The following is a 19158-nucleotide window of genomic DNA, read 5'->3' on the forward strand; positions in this document are numbered from 1 at the left end:
GTTAAAAGTGATATGAAGAGAAGAATTTTAAAAAGGAGAAGGGGGATATGAACAGAATAATATTATGTCATAGTATATAAGGTGGAGTAATGGGCTAAGATAAGGGAAATTTGAGACATAATAACTGGAAATGTATAATTATAAGTAAGGTTTGAAAAAGGGTTAGAACTTGCTGAATTTGACGGAACAAAGAGGAACACAAAAAAGAGAGATGTGAGGAGGTCAGGACAGAGGGATATGGAATTTTGAAATTTAAAAGTGGATTTTTCTTTTTTTCTTCTTTTTCTTACTTTGTTAAGTGTGTATTTTTTCTTGTTTTTCTGTTCTTTGTTTTTTGTTTGGGCTTTATCTGATTGATTGATTGATTTGAAATGATGACTTTTTGTTTTGTAAAATCTCAATAAACATTTATTTTTAAAAAAAACTGCACTGATTTTGCCCACTGGTTTCAAAACTGCATGGATGTTTTGGGTTTGGTTTTTTTAGACTTCCTGATCAACTCTTCTAATCATTTCTAAAATAAGATGCTCCAGAGCCCACATCACCCTAGGTATCATGCTGCTTAAGATCCTAGATGTGTAGTTACCTAGTGATGCAACTCTGCACATGCTCAGAAACACTTTGTCTACAGCCGGCCTGCTTGTGTGGCAAAAAGGCTACTGACAACTGGATTCCCAATTGAATCCTGGTACAGATTAAGTTCTGGAGTGTGCTCACTCACAGCCAGTCAGGTTGTTCCCATCATATGTTGCCAACTCCATTCTAGCTGGGCTCCTTAGGAAGTGAGAGTTCAGAATCACCCTCCCACAACAGAGAATTAAAGGGCTCAGTGAAACCTGAAGCTGGCTTCCTGCTTCACATTTTTCCTTCCCATTGCTTGCTGCATATTTGCAGCTCACCTTCCGATCCTTCCTGTTCTTTTTACATTAGAAACACACCTCAAGTTTGCATATTAGTTTACTCTGGGGCAACTAGTCTGTCCTTGGCATGTGCATATGAGTGAATGGGTACATCTCCTCTTCTGAAGCACGTTTTTTTGGGGGGAAATGTTGATTGTTTTACACTAGTAAAAGTGTTATGAGAATTACAAGGTCTAAAATGTTCATAAATGTACCAGGCAAACACCTACATAAATATATAAACCACATGTCTGAAATAGTACAGGAAAACAGTCCTAAAGCCTTTTGACTCTTTCAGTGACCTCAAATATTCCTCTGCAGTTCGGATGGAAATGGGAAAAGCCTCCCCATTGCCTCTGTGCTCGCCAGTCCTGCCTTAAGGGCACATTTGTGTATGAATAGGGTGAACCTGTGACCTGGACTCAGGAATTATGTATTTATCATCACAAAAGAATGGCCAGGCTCTCCAGGTAAACCCATTAACAGGTTTCTTGCCAGACAGGATTCTGCTGTAGACCACCCCTTCTGTGATGTATGTATGATGTATTGGGGGGGGGGCCTTGTGCTACAGGATGGCAAGTTCAAAAGTCTATACAGTATAAGGGATTGCGCACCATTGTTACGGGTAGCTCACCTCCCTCTCTGTGTGAGGGGTGTGGGGGACCCTGTTGCAATAGTTTAATAAAGATCAGGCTTACCAGCTGCTTTGCTTCTCAATATTCTCTGGTTGGCCTCTACAGTGGTACCTCAGGTTAAGTACTTAATTCGTTCCGGAGGTCCGTTCTTAACCTGAAACTGTTCTTAACCTGAAGCACCACTTTAGCTAATGGGGCCTCCTGCTGCTGCCGCGCCGCCGGAGTACGATTTCTGTTCTCATCCTGAAGCAAAGTTCTTAACCCAAGGTAATATTTCTGGGTTAGCGGAGTCTGTAACCTGAAGCGTATGTAACCTGAAGCGTATGTAACCCAAGGTACCACTGTATTATTTTCTCCTACCGATAGAGAACCTACATAAGAACTCTATACGGCTCTTGGGTACCGCACAAGGGGAAAGGAGCAGTTTTTTTTCTTTTAACAAAAGGAAACACATCATTTGCACTTCTGTGCCTCTTGTCCATTTCATTAGACATGAGCTGATATATTTTTTAAAATTATATATATAACATGCAGTGGCGTAGCGTGGGGGGTGCAGGGGGGGCCGGCCGCACCGGCCGCAACATCTGGGGGGGGCGCTCGCACTCGCAGCTCTCTGCCCCTACCAGGTTAGGGGACGCAAATTACTTGCCTTGCCCCGGGTGCTGACAACCCACGCTACACCACTGATAACATGTCATATGACACCAATGTTTTCTGTGCTGTTCCGGTTGTGCCGTAATACTCCCAATCACAACCTCAGCTGAAAGAATAAGGGTTGTTCTTGCACAAATTAAGCTTAAGACAACAACAACTCTTTGGAAAAAGCTTACTTCAAATACATCAAAGCACAATCCAGTAATCCAGGCTGGAAAACAGCAAACAGAACATTTCTGTGGCCTGTGCAAACAGAGTCTAACTCAGAAACCCGATACGCAAACAACACACATTGTTAGGAAGCAGCTACCTTGAAAAGCACCTCTTATTTCTGCCCTAACCTCTTAGTTATGTGTCAGGCAATAGAGGGAGGAAGAAGGAATAGCTTCCCCTGTTCAGATCCAGGAAATTTCTTGGCTTGAATAATACAGTGGTACCTCGGGTTACAGACGCTTCAGGTTACAGACTCCGCTAACCCAGAAATAGTACCTTGGGTTAAGAACTTTGCTTCAGGATGAGAACAGAAATCGTGCTGCGGCGGCAGCGCAGCAGCAGTGGGAGGCAGCTTATTATCTAAAATACACCCTGTGTGTACTGGAGTGTTTGAACTGTCTTGCCTTTGTCTCTGAGGGAAACGATCGTGCAAATCAGACATTTCAGGAGATCAGTTAAGGGTGTGTGCAATAGGTAAAAGGTAAAGGACACCTGGGCAATTAAGTCCAGTCAAAGGCAACTATGGGATTGTGGCGCTCTTATCGCTTCAGGCCAAGGAAGCCGGCGTTTGTCCACAGACAGCTTTCTGGGTCATGTGGCCAGCATGACTAAACTGCTTCTGGCGCAATGGAACACTGTGATGGAAGCCAGAGCACATGGAAACACTGTTTACCTTCCTGCCACAGCTGTACTCATTTATCTACTTCCACTGGTGTGCTTTCAAACTGCTAGGTTGGCAGGAGCTGGGCTAGGGCAACGAGAGCTCACCCCGTCACACAGATTTGAACCGCTGACCTGCTGATCGGCAAGCGCAAGAGGCACAGTGGTCCTCCGTTCATCTCTCATTGGTAAGATGGAGGGAAGAACAGTGGAAGCACAGCGAAGGGGAGGGGAAGAAGAGCTGCCGAGGAGACTCATCTGACCACTGCCAAAGGTGCTGGAGAAAACCAGCATCCTTTTCTCCTCTCAACTCACCTCACAAAAGGTCCTTCTCAAATGAGATGACCACAGGGTAACCACCTGCTGTACCTTCCACTGTAAAGAGGCAGGTGCAGCTGAAAGTTTTACAAAATATAATAATGCACGCTGCTCTGGAAGCTGTGGTCTTTCTTCTCATGGGTGTCTTGGAGCCAGATGTCTGAAAATCTGCACATGCGTTTATTAGGCTCTATTGAAGCATGACATTCAGGAAAAGAGAATAACTTTAAAACAGCCCCTTTGATGAGCATAATGTGGGCATGTCTTGTGGCATGTTCTTCCTGGCCAGAAGTTATTGTTCATATTAACTTTGTTTTGGAAAAATCCTTGATATTTGTGGATGGTCATGCAATCTTCAGTTATAGTCCTGTTGTATGGGGACCAACAAATGAGACAACAAACATGAAACGCAAGACCCATTATGGTGGCAAATATTGCAAAACTGGAAGGACAAACATCCTCCGTCTACAACTCAGTGGCCTGGAGATCTCACTGCCCCATTCTCTGATTAAATGTGTCTCATCTTGGTAAGTGAGTTGTTCACTATGAATCTGGGCACTTCTTAAGATATCGTCACCAAATTCTGCATGGGAGTTCCTGAGATCAAGGAGCAGGTTCAAAATAGCTGAGGTTTTTTCCATAATGGGGAAAAACTGATTTTAATAACTGAATACAGAATATTTATCACTTAAGAAAAGTGTTGAAGCTGCAAAGAGACAGAGGGAAGTCAATTAATATAGCAGGGATTTATTTTACAGAAATAAAGTGACTGTAAAGAAAGAGAAGAAAAACTACAAATGTATTTCTTTCTGAGAACCTGGCATCTAGAATATTCAGACTTCTATTTGTATCCTTTGAATAATTTTGTGTACTTGATCAATTCTTTTTCATTTTTTTAAATCTTTCTTTTCTTCTCTTCTATTTTATATATTTTTGTATTTTTTCCTTTTCTTTTTGGAATATATGAATGTAATCTTTAATTTATGCTTTCTCTGTAATTTTTTTAAAAACGCAATAAAGATTTAAAAAATAAAATAAAAAGCAAGCAAGCTGAGGGCTTTCTTCTTCTTCTCATGGGCTAACACAGCTACTTTTGACTTTAAGAAAAATGTTCCAAATACATAGAGCTGGTGCCCCCACATGAATCCAATACTGCTAAAATCTAGAGAGCTCTCCCCTGGGGCACCCTGTCATTGTGCAACAGGAATTAGGTAAGGCCATAGGGGAAAATGCGGGCTGTACATCCGAGAAGCTGTTTACGAGTCCTCTTAATTGAGGACAGCACACCCACAATGTCATCGTTTGTGCAATCAGGCTCAAATTGGTTTTAATTAAATCTCAGCCAAGTAGTTTGAACCAGCGACATCTGTCCCATCCCCAGCAGCTTCAGAACATGCTTCTGATCATTTTTCTTTCTTCTGGGGACAGTTTACCTTTCCATTCCTCCTTTGTGGGATAACTGAACGTAAATAACTGTAGCAATAGGACTGTCCCCCAAACTCCATGCGTGGGACACCGTCCTTGATGGTGTCCTGTGTATGTGTAGGATGGGGAAAGCCAACATGGTGCTCCTCAAAAGTTGCCGCACAGCAGACCTTGAGACTCCATAGCATCTCTTTGAACAAGAGGAGTTCTGTGCAAATCAAAAGCTTGCCAATATATTTTACTATCATGGCCCACCCAAAAGCAGTGTCTTAGCAGTTCTAGACCTTGCAACACTTTGGGACAAACTGAGCACCCATTCTTGTGCTTTTAAGGCAACACGCACCTTGCAGTCCAGTGCACTCAGCTCTAAACATTGTGCGACATCTTCCGACAGAACTGCAACCCCGAATGCTCTTTCTCTCTAGAGATTCCCAGTGAAGTCAGTGCAGGACTTGTCTTTCAAGCAAAAGCGATAGACACAACAAACTCAACGTGTTCAACTGTTTGAGTACGACTCTGTTTAGGACATGCAACCGTAACATTCCCAGCAGTCTGGTAGTATCCAGAGTTTTAGAAGCCAAGGGTTAAGCTGTGAAAAGCTAGTAAAACAAAATGATTCAAGCAACAATTTGGCAGAACTAGACTGATCCTTGTACTGTATAAATGTAAGTTAGTAGGGAGATAAAAAGAGACTATATAAGAAATATGCAACTGTGTGGTATAAAGTACAGTGAGATTAATTGGAAGTCATTTTTAATTTCTTTCTTTATATGTTTTATAATTGATTTCAGTATCGGGAGTATAAATGATGTTAGATATACTAATTTTGTTGTTTCCTATATTGTGGTTGTTTGTTTGACTTCATTATTTGTTTATTTGTTTGTATGTTTGTTTGTGTTTCCCCATAAATGTATTTACTTTAAATCAATAAAGATATACTTAAAAAAAAAATGATTCAAGCAACAGGTAGCTAAAAGTGGTGGCGGATGTAGATCAGGTGCTTTGAGAGAAAATTACCATACTCTTAGAGCCTAAACCAGCACCACAGTGTAGTAAATAGCTGTATTACAGATTGTAACCCCTTAGATTCAGCCAGAACACAGACAGTGAACATAAAGGTTCAAACCAGCAACTACAGCCCAATTCTGCATGGAGGCTGCAGGTGAAGCTGTGGGAACATCCCTCACTACTGATAAATCAAGGATGTTGTTTCCTGCTGTTTGGCTGTGACAAGAAGAGGTGCTCCTTCTTCCCAGCCCACAGGATGCTACTTGTACCACACTATATTAGTATAAAAAGACAAGAGAGGATTCCCTGTTGTTTATGGGCACATCCTGCCACCTACTGACAAGACCCGTGCTAGACATTTTAAGACGCCGCTGCCACTCTTTCCCAACCTCCTTTGTTTGCACTTATGAGGACATCCCACTAGGACAGCAACCTGGGTTGTTCCTGTTTCAATGCAAATCTTGTTAGGCAAAGGTAAAGGGACCCCTGACCATTAGGTCCAGTCGTGGCCGACTCTGTGGTTGCGGCACTCATCTTGCTTTATTGGCCGAGGAAGCCGGCGTACAGCTTCCGGGTCATGTGGCCAGCATGACTAAGCCGCTTCTTGCAAACCAGAGCAGCACACGGAAACACCATTTACCTTCCCGCCGGAGCGATACCTATTTATCTACTTGCACTTTGACTTGCTTTCGAACTGCTAGGTTAGCAGGAGCAGGGACTGAGCAACAGGAGCTCACCCCGTCGCGGGGATTCAAACCGCCGACCTTCTGATTGGCAAGTCCTAGGCTCTGTGGTTTAACCCACAGCGCCACCAGTATCCCTCTTAGGAGGAAGTAAATTGCTCCTGTTTTCAATTAACTCTTGTGAGTGACTGAAGAAGCTAGAAGCCTTGAAGAATATTGGGGGAGGGACAGGGGAGAGAAGAGAGAAATGGCATAGGTCTTTCCCCCCTCTTAGTTTCACCAGCCCCACATTCCAGGATGGAATTAAGTATTTTAGCCTTTTCCGTAATGGCGTCCCGGTTTTGAAATGCCTTCCCCAAAGAAAGGTATACCCGGTGCTGACTGTCGGATCTCTAGTGCCAAGTAACAACCTTCCTATTTGCCCAGGCATTTTAGACCTTGCCTACTTTGACCTATCCCATTTAAAAAAAAAAAAGTTTGATATTTGGGGGGTTTTGGAACCTTTTGATGGTGGGCAGTTAAAATATTGCAAAGCAGACTTGCTTTCTGTTCTACCCTGAATAGGCTGCCACGGTAAGGCACCTTCAAATTCACTCTGTGACGGTAAACCCATTCCTGGGAGACTTCCATCCCAATACTGGATGGGAGTCACAAGGGAGGACTGTCTGCTGAAGCCTCATCCCACTGCAGGGAAAATAACTCTCTTTGCAACTTGAACAGGACAGCAGAGAAGAGACACAGCAATGCCTCCTAGCTGTGGGGAGAGAAGAGGAACAGATGTGGTAGCAGAGTGGGAGAGCTAAAAATAATCCCAAGATATTTCAAAGCTGGCAACTCATGTGCTCCTTGGCTTTCAGATAGCACAAGCATGTCCAACTTTCAAGAGACTGAGATCTACTCCCACTAAAAAAAAACTGGGAGTGATCTACCGAAGTTTCGAGCTTTTTTTAGGAAGCTGAAGTTGTTGAGCTTGGGAAGCTTGAGCAGCTTTTTTTGGGGGGGGGAGGAGCTACCACAATCTACCACAGAGCCCTCGCGATCTACCAGATGCTCACAATCTCACAATCTACCTGTTCGCCATCCCTGAAATAGTACATAGGGTAGAGGAGTCTAAAAAGCCCAGGACATAATTTTTCACAGCCCTCTTGTGGCTATGGTGGCTCATTTCCCAGAAGGAATGTATTCAGCGTTGAGTACAGTGGTGCCTTGGTTCTCAAACTTAATCCAGTTCGACTCCCGAAACCATTCGAAAACCAAGGCGCAGCTTCTGACCGAGTGCTCAATCAGAAGCCACGGAAGCCGTGTCGGAACAATTGCGGCATTTGGGAGCCAAGCCGTTTGGGAACCAAGGTACCACTGTATGCACTTCCAGAGTTAACGCTAAATACATTACTTCTGGTAAATGAGTCACCATAGCCGCTAGATGGCTGTGAAAAATTTGTGTCCCAGGCTTTTTAGACTCTTCTACCCATGTACTATCTGAAACCAAAGGGGCACATGGGTTGCCAGGTGTGAATTTTGTTCCAGCTCTCCTGCCACACTACAGAGGGAAGCAGCATTTCCTCTATTTCTGCTCCAAAATTCATCTGCAGGCTAAACAGGGACCACATTTTCCAAACCGGTCAAAGGTCTCAATAGTATCTGCTTGTATGAGACAAGAGCAAGCAGTCCAATCATCTCTAACGTTTTTTTGTTTTTGAAGCTGCCAGTAATAAAGGAGGGGATCCAGCTTAGAATTTTTGCCTTTTCTTCTGGCACATCAGAGAAGTAGGTAGGGAAAATGTGCACCTCTCTAGAAATACCAGTGTAATATTAAACAGAAGAACGATTTCTGACCACCTTCCAGCCACAAGAGGAAGACCAAGCTGGGAAGAAATGTATCTTAAACCCTAAACAGCTTTGCTTGTCAATCCTCTTTCTCAATTCACATCTTATTTATCTTTGTGCCAGTGCATTGAGAGTGGGAGCGAATTGTGTTTCTCCAACTTCATTGGAGAATATATGGATGCAGACTTGTGCTGGACAGTTAGCAGCAAGAACTTGCCGCTGATACTGAAAAAGCGGGAATAACTGAGCATTGGGCCTTTCATAATCTTTAAAATCAAACGAGACCATTTTGCTTTGTTGTCATTTTCAGGGTGCTATTTTCATTCCGCATTCCTCTGCCAAATGGCTGCACCAGTGGATAATATAAATATATTTATTCGGTGTAATTGCCTCCGAGACCATTCCCATACTAGTCCTTCTACTCTGAATCCCAGAGGAAAGTTAAGAGAAGATTACAGAACCCCAAAGTTGCTAAGATTACTAGGTATGAAGTTCCAAGGTTGAGTCTAGAAAAATTCCACTGTATACACTTCGCTCTGCTTCTGGAAGTAGCAGATGACCACCATATTGCCCAATGTGTACAACACCAGTCAATCTTGCTGGTCCTGATGGCTTAATGCGGTCATCCAAAAAGAGGACCGTTTAAACACACCGCCATCTTGGCTGCTGCTCTGTCCTTGTATTAAAATGCTTCTTCCTGTTTTCTGGCACAGTGGAAGCATTCCGACATCTCAGACGGGCTTCTTTAGTTTGTCAATAGCAAGCTGACTTTCAGCCATTTGCTGCTGCTTGCGTTTCTTTATGTCCCGGTAAGCTTGGACAACCCTTTCTCTTTCCTCCTGCACGATCCTCTGGCGAGCAAGGGATGTGTGGAACACTTTTGGAGTGGAGGGTGTCCCACCAGAGCCCAAGAGAGATGTCAGCAGAAGCTCCTTCTTGCCGGCCTGGAATGTAAGAGAGATTGGCTCAAGTTCAAGAAGCACACAGAGGAAAGAGGTTATAGATTGAGTATGATCATGAACAGAGAACCAGCTTACAGAAAACAAACAAACAAACCCTGAAATACCCGAAACTCTGATACAGCTAGTTTGATAATAGTATTGCGAACACCAAGTCGGTGTTCTTCCCAAGCTTTGCTACCGATCGTGTAAAATTATTTCCTGTATAGGTAGCAGGGTCACTGGCAAAGTTAGAAGACAGAGATAGAATTTCACGCAGCTACATAACTTACCTTGTCTTTGACAACACTCTTTCTAGGTTTCGCTGTAATTGTTGGGGGCTGTTCAGCAACCTCACCAAACTTCACCGAGTCTGAAAGGAATGGCAAAGAGGTAAGCTCCAAGGGACTGAAAATGAGATGGGGATAGCACTAAAATAGATATATTCTTCTCCTGTTTAGCAGCCTGACTCTAGCCTGAAGTCCAGTCTAGAGGCCAACATGGCCACTCCTATTTGTCATGTCACAGCAAAGAACAAGTGCCTTTCCATCCTGTACATTAATCCCCACAGTACACAGTAACAGAGACTACGGTTCAGCTCCCATTCAAATGTACCTGTCCCTATTACAAAATTCAGCACAATGCAACTACATTTTTATATATTTCAGCTGGGAATTTGTTGCTTTGGACATAAAGGTGTGCCTAAAAAGCAGGTATCCAAACTTTGGAAGTGGAGCTGGAACCCAACTTCCTCTTAACAATAGATTTGCTTGATAGCAAAGACCACCAGGCTTTGGCTTTTAATTATCTGGTTTCTTCAGTGTTTGGGATGTTTTGGTCCTGCCTTTTAAAAATACGAACAAGTTTTCATTTTTATTCTGTTTCAGCTTTATGTTGGTTTTACTCCATGTGTTATTTATTTATTTATTTGTTGTTATTACATTTGTTTAAAAAAGCAACTAATGAGTAACAACAACAACTGACAGAGAGACTGGTGGTTCAATTGATGAAAGTGTTTGCAGTGCTAAAAACTCCTAACACCAGCTCTCCATGGCTGGATGCTACAGCAGATGGCATGTAGCTTAAGGGTGCATTCATTTTCCAATCCTGCTTGGCTGTGTTGTGTGTGTGTGTGTGTGGAATTTTAGGTGTTTTTAAGCTGCCCTGAGTGGGGATTTTGCACCAGAAGAGCGGGATAATAAATAATAGGCAACTGATTTAACATATCACTGTAAACAGTGATATGCTGAATCAACTTTCTGTTCCCGCACAAACTGCAAGTTTTTGTTTTATAAAGTACAAAGAAAGAAAGATACTTTTTAAGTTGAACTGAGTAGACTACAGCCTTATGAAGATCCAGACAAATCCCATAATCGAAAGCAATTGTGTATCCTATTGTAACATAAGTCAACACCACAATCCTTCTACTCAGTAAGAAATTCTCAATATCCAGATAGAACTACCACCACAAAAATAAATGCACACTCAAAGCACCCATTGGGAAAAAAATATACATGCAGGAAACATCAAGAAAGATGTGGTGGTTTTCAAATCCTTGGAATTCTGTAGCAGAGATTTGGGGTGTTCTGAAACTCTGAAGAAAGCCAAAGAGTCATACATTGAAAAATACTTCCCCTACCTTTGAGAAAGTCTTTCTCCAGCAATGCTGCTTTTTTCTCCTCTTTCTTCCTACGGATTTTATCCAGCTTCTTCTTCTGAAAACTAGAAAGCAAGCTTTGTTGAAGAAAGGATGCAACAGGAGCTGTACACATGAATTTCAACGGAGGATGAAGGGAATACAATTCAGAGCCCCAATCAGAGCAAAGAGGGCTACAAAAATACTGTGTCAGTAAAAGGCATTGTGTACCTGGCTACTGGCCACCTGCGGCCAAGTGCAGATGCCTGGGTACCAGGATGGTGCCTGACATCACCACCTGGAGGTGCATGCCTGAACTGTATGCACACACTAATACCACATCCCGTAGAATTCTATCAGTTATATTTTATCTGCACAATTGGAATGAATTTCAGGAACCGAAATGCTTTTTCTGTGCTGCTTGAGCAGGAGCAGTGAAGAACATTAACAGTTTGTTGTTGTAGCTTGCCTTCACTTACCCCACCCTTCTGCCTTGCTCACAGTTATGAAGAATATTCTTACGTTATGAATAGTCTGTGTCACCATTAAGAAAAAGAGGCAGGAATAGGCCAATATCTATGTGGACTGTCCCTGGATCAAGTGACTTTTCTTCCTTAAGTTCTCCAAGTTCTCACCCTAGCTCAAGGTTGTCATCTGAACTAGCCAGATGTTTAACTGAGAATCAATCACAGTCAGCCCATTATTTGAAGAATAAGACTTTAGAGCCATCTTGCCCCAAAATGGCAATGAGACATTTCATTTTGGTGACAGTAAGCTTGGTTTAAGGAGCCATTTGGCACCTAGCTTATATATCTGAGTTTCTAACATTGGCTGCAAACTAAGGACGCAGGTGGCCCTGTGGGTTAAACCACAGAGCTTAGGGCTTGCCAATCAGAAAGTCGGCGGTTTGAATCCCCGCGACGGGGTGAGCTCCCGTTGCTTGGTCCCTGCTCCTGCCAACCTAGCAGTTCGAAAGCACGAAGTGCAAGCAGATAAATAGGCACCGCTCCGGCGGGAAGGGAAACAGCATTTCCATGCGCTGCTCTGGTTCGCCAGAAGTGGCTTAGTCATGCTGGCCACATGACCCGGAAGCTGTATGCCGGCTCCCTCTGCCAGTAAAGCGAGATGAGTGCCGCAACCCCAGAGTCATCCACGACTGGACCTAATGGTCAGGGATCCCTTTACCTAAGGGATCAATCAATCTTACTCTTTCTTCCTCTGGGACTTTTCTGGGACTGGCTCTTCTTTTTCGGGTTCACGCTGCAGCTGGTATTTGGTAAGGAACATCACATGCTGAGTTTCCCGCTCAATGCGCCCAATGTAGGTAGAATCTCCCTCTCCTTTTCGCCGCTTGAATTTTGGCACTGGTATGTCACCCTCCAGTATATGACTTGGTTGCTTCTCTGAGATGAAAACACAAACTATTACAGTCTTACTGTGCCCAACAGCACCCAGAGAAATAAAGCAAGATGAAGACAAAAAAACCTTTATTTACCCTGGCACTCTGCAAACAAAAATAGACAAGCACAGTGTCTATTTGACAGTGGTCCAAGCTAGAGCAGTCTAACATACTTCTGTGGGGCATAAATGGGTGTCACACCACGTCCAACCACGCTAGATTTACCCACCCCCAAAATGTCACAGTCCTGGTGCTAGCTAGGAGGACTGGCTCCGCAACTGAATATAGGATCAAATTACATTGGAATCCATTAACTTCCCAATATAGCATGTGTTTTTTGCATTGATTGTGTTTATTATTACAGAGCTCCTTAGAGCAGATAGCTGCTGGCCCTCTGCCATAAGCAGGCAACTGATGTTGTTGCCAAAAGACAAATGGATTGGCAATAAGTTATTTATTTCCTTAATAATTTTACACCCAGTTTTCACGAATACAAATCCACAACAGTTATGCTGTTACTGACTGATCAATTCCCCACGACAAAACTTAATGAACTAAAGTTGCAGAGAGACATATGTGTGTATGCACACATGTGCTATTATGGTAAAGAAACAGTAATCCTAGAATTGTAGAGTTGGAAGGGACCCTGAGGATCATCTAGTCCAGGCATCCCCAACCTGCGGCCCTCCAGATGTTTTGGCCTACAACTCCCATGATCCCTAGCTAACAGGACCAGTGGTCAGGGATGATGGGAATTGTAGTCCAAAACATCTGGCGGGCCAAAGGTTGGGGATGCCTGATCTAATCCAACCCCCTGCAATGCACAAATATGCAGCTGTCCCATATGGGGATCGAACCTGCAACCTTGGTGTTATCAGAACCATGCTCTAACCAACTGAGCTATCAGAGTTGGGTCCATAGTGTATGTTGGAAAAACATGAAGACTGCTTTTTTACCCTTTTTCTTTTTCTTCTTGCTCTTGGAGTTCTTTAATTCATCACGGCTCCTCATTATTTCCCGCAACCGAAAAGGAATTTCTTGCTCATCCAGGCATTGAGTTTTCTTCGTCTTCATTTGTCTACAGGGTTTTAAAAGGGGGGTGGGGTTGTTATTGGCAAGGTTGTACAGCTTGTTTCAACAATAGCTACCACCAATTAAAATTTCAAAATGCCTTTTGGTAAGTACGACCTGAAGACTAGCTCGAATGACAGGTTTAGAGCAGCTGTCCATCACACAGGCAACTAGAAGGCAAAAGCCTGTGCTCACAATTTCACAGGCTGCTCCATATTAGAATGTCAAGGCTACACCATCTGTACGGGGCAGCTACAACAACATCCACATACAGGACAGCTGCTGCAACAGCACCATTTATTACACTGTGACACCAATGTTTTAAGCAGGGGTACCTAGTATATCTCCTGCCAACCTAGCAGTTCGAAAGCACGTCAAAGTGCAAGTAGATAAATAGGTACCGCTCCGGCAGGAAGGTAAATGGCGTTTCCGTGTGCTGCTCTGGTTCACCAGAAGCGGCTTAGTCATGCTGGCCACATGACCCAGAAGCTGTACGCCGGCTCCCTCAGCCAATAAAGCGAGATGAGCGCCGCAACCCCAGAGTCGGTCACAACTGGACCTAATGGTCAGGGGTCCCTTTACCTTTACCTAGTATATGCCCCTCCAGATGTTGCAGGGCTAAAAGTCCCATAACCTCTGACAAGCAACAGCAATTGGGAAGCCAAGACCTGAAGGGAAACAGGGTAAGCACTCCTGGTATAAAGTGGCAATTAATGACATTTACCCGAAAGCAACACAAGATTAGGATGAACTCCTGAGAAACAGCAATATGTCCAACACCAAGTCCATACTGTACTACTAATCATCTGAATAAAAGCAATGAACCTCAAGCTTGACCTCAAGTTTAAGCTGCACCCACCCAGGTTACAGACTAACCCAGAAATATTGCCTCGGGTTAAGAACTTTGCTTCAGGATGAGAACAGAAATCACTAAAGTTAAGAATACTTTCAGGTTAAGAACGGACCTCCGGAACGAATTAAGTTCTTAACCCGAGGTACCACTGTATTAAAGCAAGTTTTGCTGCGTGAGTTTTGGTCATCTTGAGCCGGGTTCCAGACGCAGCTGACATTCCCAGTGCCAAAAAGAGAAACCCCAAAGGCACGCTTACCCCACAACGGGGAAACTCCCAACCCGACATCGGCCCGCTTTTTAAGCAAGCCTCTTAAAAACCTTTCAATCCTCAGCCCCGCGTCTGCGATAAGGAGGCATAGCTGTCAACGTTTCCCTTTTTTAAAAAAGGGAAATTCCCTTATTCCGAATAGGATTCCTCGCAAGAAAAGGGAAAAGTTGACAGCTATGTAAGGAGGAGGATGAGCGTCGCGCGGGCCTACCTTACAAGGCTGTTGTTTGCAAGCACCACGCCGAAACATCGCCGGCGGGATAAACACTCACCTGCCCCTTGGAGCAGCCCCTTCCCGCAAGCCGGTGGCAGCAGGCGCCACCTGCGCCCGCGCCTTCCTTTTGCCCATCGCGCCTCTTCTTTCTTTTCCGCTTCACCCACGTGCGCCTGCTCTACTTCCGGTGCCCCCCTTTGCCCGCTCCCCATTGGCTGAGTGCTTTTTTTCACCCGCCCACGGTTTGACATCTCGTCGTTCCCCTCCCTCGAGGCCGCTGAGGCGATTGGGCCGAGAGAGATGTCAGTCTCGGCGCCCGGCGCAGGGACGGGGCGTGGCTTCTTCCCAGGCAATCCGGAGCTGATGTTGATGCTGCTGTTAGTGGGCGCCCTCCGCTGCAGCCGGCGGCTGGCCGGGGCTCAGGCTGCAGCAGCAGCAGCAGGGGCCGGGCGCTCGCCCGGGAAGGTGAGGGGGTCCGGCGGCGGGGCGAAGCTGCTGAAGGGCACAATTGCATGCCTGGTCCTGAGCGCGTTTACCTGGGCAGCGGGTCGCTCTTGCCCGCGGACGGAGAAGCTGCTGGGAGGAGGCAAAGGGAGAGAGCAGCCTGGAGTCGGCTGTGCCTAAAATGCCCTCTTGAAGAGGCACCCCGCTTTTCCCTTTCGCTTTTTAGAGTTACAGGCCTCAGGAGATGGCTTTGTGGTTTATAGGGCGCCACAGCAAATAGCAATAATGTTGTGGCGACTGTTTCTAAAAGGGGATTTGTGTGTTGCTCCACCATGAGTGGGGTGTTAGCCACCCCTCCCAGTTTGGTGTCATCTGCAAATTTGATCATGGACTCAAGGGCATCCTGATCAAATTTGCAGATGACACCAAACTGGGAGGGGTGGCTAACACCCCAGAGGACAGGAACACACTTCAAAACGACCTTGACAGATTAGAGAACTGGGCCAAAACAAACAAGATGAATTTTAACAGGGAGAAATGTAAAGTATTGCACTTGGGCAAAAAAAATGAGAGGCACAAATACAAGATGGGTGACACCTGGCTTGAGAGCACTACATGTGAAAAGGATCTAGGAGTCTTGGTTGACCACAAACTTGACATGAGCCAACAGTGTGACGCGGCAGCTAAAAAAGCCAATGCAATTCTGGGCTGCATCAATAGGAGTATAGCATCTAGATCAAGGGAAGTAATAGTGCCACTGTATTCTGCTCTGGTCAGACCTCACCTGGAGTACTGTGTCCAGTTCTGGGCACCACAGTTCAAGAAGGACATTGACAAACTGGAACGTGTCCAGAGGAGGGCAACCAAAATGGTCAAAGGCCTGGAAACGATGCCTTATGAGGAACGGCTAAGGGAGCTGGGCATGTTTAGCCTGGAGAAGAGGAGGTTAAGGGGTGATATGATAGCCATGTTCAAATATATAAAAGGATGTCACATAGAGGAGGGAGAAAGGTTGTTTTCTGCTGCTCCAGAGAAGCGGACACGGAGCAATGGATCCAAACTACAAGAAAGAAGATTCCACCTAAACATTAGGAAGAACTTCCTGACAGTAAGAGCTGTTCGACAGTGGAATTTGCTGCCAAGGAGTGTGGTGGAGTCTCCTTCTTTGGAGGTCTTTAAGCAGAGGCTTGACAACCATATGTCAGGAGTGCTCTGATGGTGTTTCCTGCTTGGCAGGGGGTTGGACTCAATGGCCCTTGTGGTCTCTTCCAACTCTATGATTCTATGATTCTATGATTCTATGATTCTATGAAAGACTCTGATCACAATTATTATTACCCCCCATTATTATTATTATTATTATTATTATTATTATTATTATTATTTGTGTGCTGCTCCACCATGAAAGACTCTGATCACAATTATTATTACCCCTATTATTATTATTATTATTATTATTATAATATTTGTGTGCTGCTCCACCATGAAAGACTGATCATAATTATTATTACCCCCATTATTATTATTATTATTATTATTATTATTATTATTATCATAATCGTCATCATTATCATTATTTTTTTGTACCCTGCCCAGTGTTTTTCTTCTAGAAAAAAAAGGGCCGGTACTCACCATGAAGTTGGTACACTTAGTGCCACATTTTAAACCAGTGTATTTCTTTTAGAAAAGGTGTCAGCACTCATACCCACATAAAAAAAGAAAGCACTGACCCTGCCTATCTGACTGGGTTGCAATAGCTGCTCTAGGCTGCTTCCATCATCATCATCATCATTACAGTCAAACCTTGGTTCCCAAAAACCTCTGTTATTGTACGTTTCGATTCCCAGACACCGAAAACCCGGAAGTAAATGTTCCAGTTTTCGAACATTTTTCGAAAGCGTGGCTTCCACTCCAGTGCAAAAAGCTCTCGCAACCAATCGGAAGCAGCGCCTCAGTTGTCGAACGTTTCGGAAGTCGAATGGTATTCCAGAACGGATTACGTTCGACAACCAAGGTTTGGCTATATTTTATTTGTACCCTGCCCAGTGTTTTTCTTCTAAAAAAGGGGAGGGGAAGTACTCGCCATGAAGTTGTTACAGTAAGCACCATATTTTTAACCAGTGATTTTCTTCTAGGAGAAAAAAGTGTCGGTACTGCATACCCTCATAAAAAAGCACTCACCCTGCCCACCTGACTGGGTTGCCCCAGCCACTCTGGGCAGCTTCCAACATATACAAAAACATATTGAAACAGTAAACATTAAGAACTTCCCAATACAGGGCTGCCTTCAGATGTCTTCTGAAGGTTGTGTAGTTCTTCATCTCCTTGACACTTGATGGGAGAGCATGCCACTCAGCTATAATAGCCCTAGATGTTTTTCCCAAGTCTTCAGCATCCCCCAACCCGCAGGGTCCATGGATCAGGCGTGGTGGGAGTTGGAAGTCCAGTAACAACACCTAGAGGACTACAGGTTTGCATCTCCCTACCTGGCATTTAGTATACATGCATTTGTTGATGCTCCATTTCTATTCAGACTTCCCCCAACACACACTTTATTTACAGGACTTGTTGCCTCAAAACGTGATAGCTGACTGAGATGGTTTTAACAGGAGGTTGGGCAGATTCAAGGAGGATGGCTGCTTGCCTCAGAGGCAAGACGTACAAGTTTAATATGTCACAGATTTTTAAACCGTTCGGGGTTTGAATTTGTCATTACTGATACTGCATTTGGGATATATGGTATAGCAGATGGGTAGGCAAACTAAGGCCCGGGGGCCGGATCCGGCCCAATTGCCTTCTAAATCCGACCCGCGGACGGTCCGGGAATCAGCATGTTTTTACATGAGTAGAATGTGTCCTTTTATTTAAAATGCATCTCTGGGTTATTTGTGGGGCCAGCCTGGTGTTTTTACATAAGTAGAATGTGTGCTTTTGTTTAAAATGCATCTCTGGGTTATTTGTGGGGCATAGGAATTTGTTTTTCTTTTTTCCCCAAAAATAGAGTCCGGCCCCCCACAAAGTCTGAGGGACAGTGGACCGGCCCTCTGCTGAAAAAGTTTGCTGACCCCTGGTATAGCACGTGTTACAAATTCTATGAATAAAATACATGAAATCTGGCAGGTCATACCCTGGGATGGATGGGAAGTACTGGAAATAAGCGGCGGGGATATAGAAAGGGTTTAATCCATTTCTTTCTGTTTTTGTTCTTGCTAGGAATGCATCTATCTATTCGGGCACTCACACAATAGTGGGACTGCAGTGCTTTTGCACAGATCCCATCACAAGTACTTAGTTAACATGTGGAGGTTTCCTGCAATGCTGATGGTCGATGGACGGCGGTACATGCACGCAGATGCACAGGGCAATGGTTCCAAAAATGCTACTTCCCTGATGGACAAGGAGCCTGACTCCAAGGAAGAGGCTGCTTCTTCAGAGGACAAAGATTCTGCTTTTGCCATCCCTCCAACACTTCTCCCCCCCACAAACTGTTGCATGAGTGGATGCCACAACTGTGTGTGGATTGCATACACTGAAGAGCTTCTGAAGTATTACCAGGACGGTGGAGAACAGGCATTAGCAGCTGTGGACAAACACATACAGGATGAGAATATAAAAACGATCTTAAAGATGGAGATCAGATTCCGAATGAAAAAAGACTGAAACCTTTTTAGAAGAAAACAACAACACTGTCACAGCTACATACCTCATGCCTGGTCTTGGGCCATAACAGATTCTGAAGGAAAAATCTATCCTGATTATTTATTCTCCCTTTTCTGAAGTAGAAGGGGCAATTCTAATTTTAAACAGGAGTCCCAGTATTATTAAGCCTATCGGGATGATATGCAGTCCTAATATTCAGTTAAATTTAAACTACCTGTTCTTAAAAAGATGTCCTTATCCTGTATCCTATGATGACTATTATGTTTAACTGTATTTATTATTTAATAATGGGGGCAAATGCTGGTTTAAGATCGGAGTTAAGGCTATCTCAGGTTGGCTGACGATATAACAAG

The 19158-nt window shown here is 44.2% G+C and overlaps 2 protein-coding genes across 3 annotated transcripts; one reads left to right on the top strand and one right to left on the bottom strand.

The window, feature by feature from the left end:
- Nucleotides 1-8681: 8681 nt before the first annotated feature.
- On the bottom strand, nt 8682-14887 carry CCDC137 (coiled-coil domain containing 137). The gene is made up of 6 exons (XM_053375463.1): nt 14760-14887; nt 13252-13373; nt 12104-12299; nt 10900-10982; nt 9554-9633; nt 8682-9266 (listed from the first exon to the last, which is right to left on the bottom strand). Exons 1-6 carry the CDS (start codon nt 14834-14836, stop codon nt 9054-9056), a joined length of 771 nt encoding a protein of 256 aa, XP_053231438.1. The 5' UTR covers nt 14837-14887; the 3' UTR covers nt 8682-9053.
- A 133-nt stretch (nt 14888-15020) lies between these two features.
- Nucleotides 15021-19095, top strand: OXLD1 (oxidoreductase like domain containing 1). 2 transcript variants are annotated; one of them, XM_053375464.1, is made up of 2 exons: nt 15021-15166; nt 18359-19095. In XM_053375464.1, exons 1-2 carry the CDS (start codon nt 15065-15067, stop codon nt 18803-18805), a joined length of 549 nt encoding a protein of 182 aa, XP_053231439.1. In that variant the 5' UTR covers nt 15021-15064; the 3' UTR covers nt 18806-19095. The 2 variants fall into 2 exon arrangements, with proteins under 2 accessions (XP_053231439.1, XP_053231440.1); XM_053375465.1 differs by lacking the exon at nt 15021-15166 and adding an exon at nt 17075-17159.
- Nucleotides 19096-19158: the final 63 nt, after the last annotated feature.

This window comes from Podarcis raffonei, chromosome 2, assembly GCF_027172205.1.
Source record: "Podarcis raffonei isolate rPodRaf1 chromosome 2, rPodRaf1.pri, whole genome shotgun sequence".
NCBI classification, from domain to species: Eukaryota; Metazoa; Chordata; class Lepidosauria; order Squamata; family Lacertidae; genus Podarcis; species Podarcis raffonei.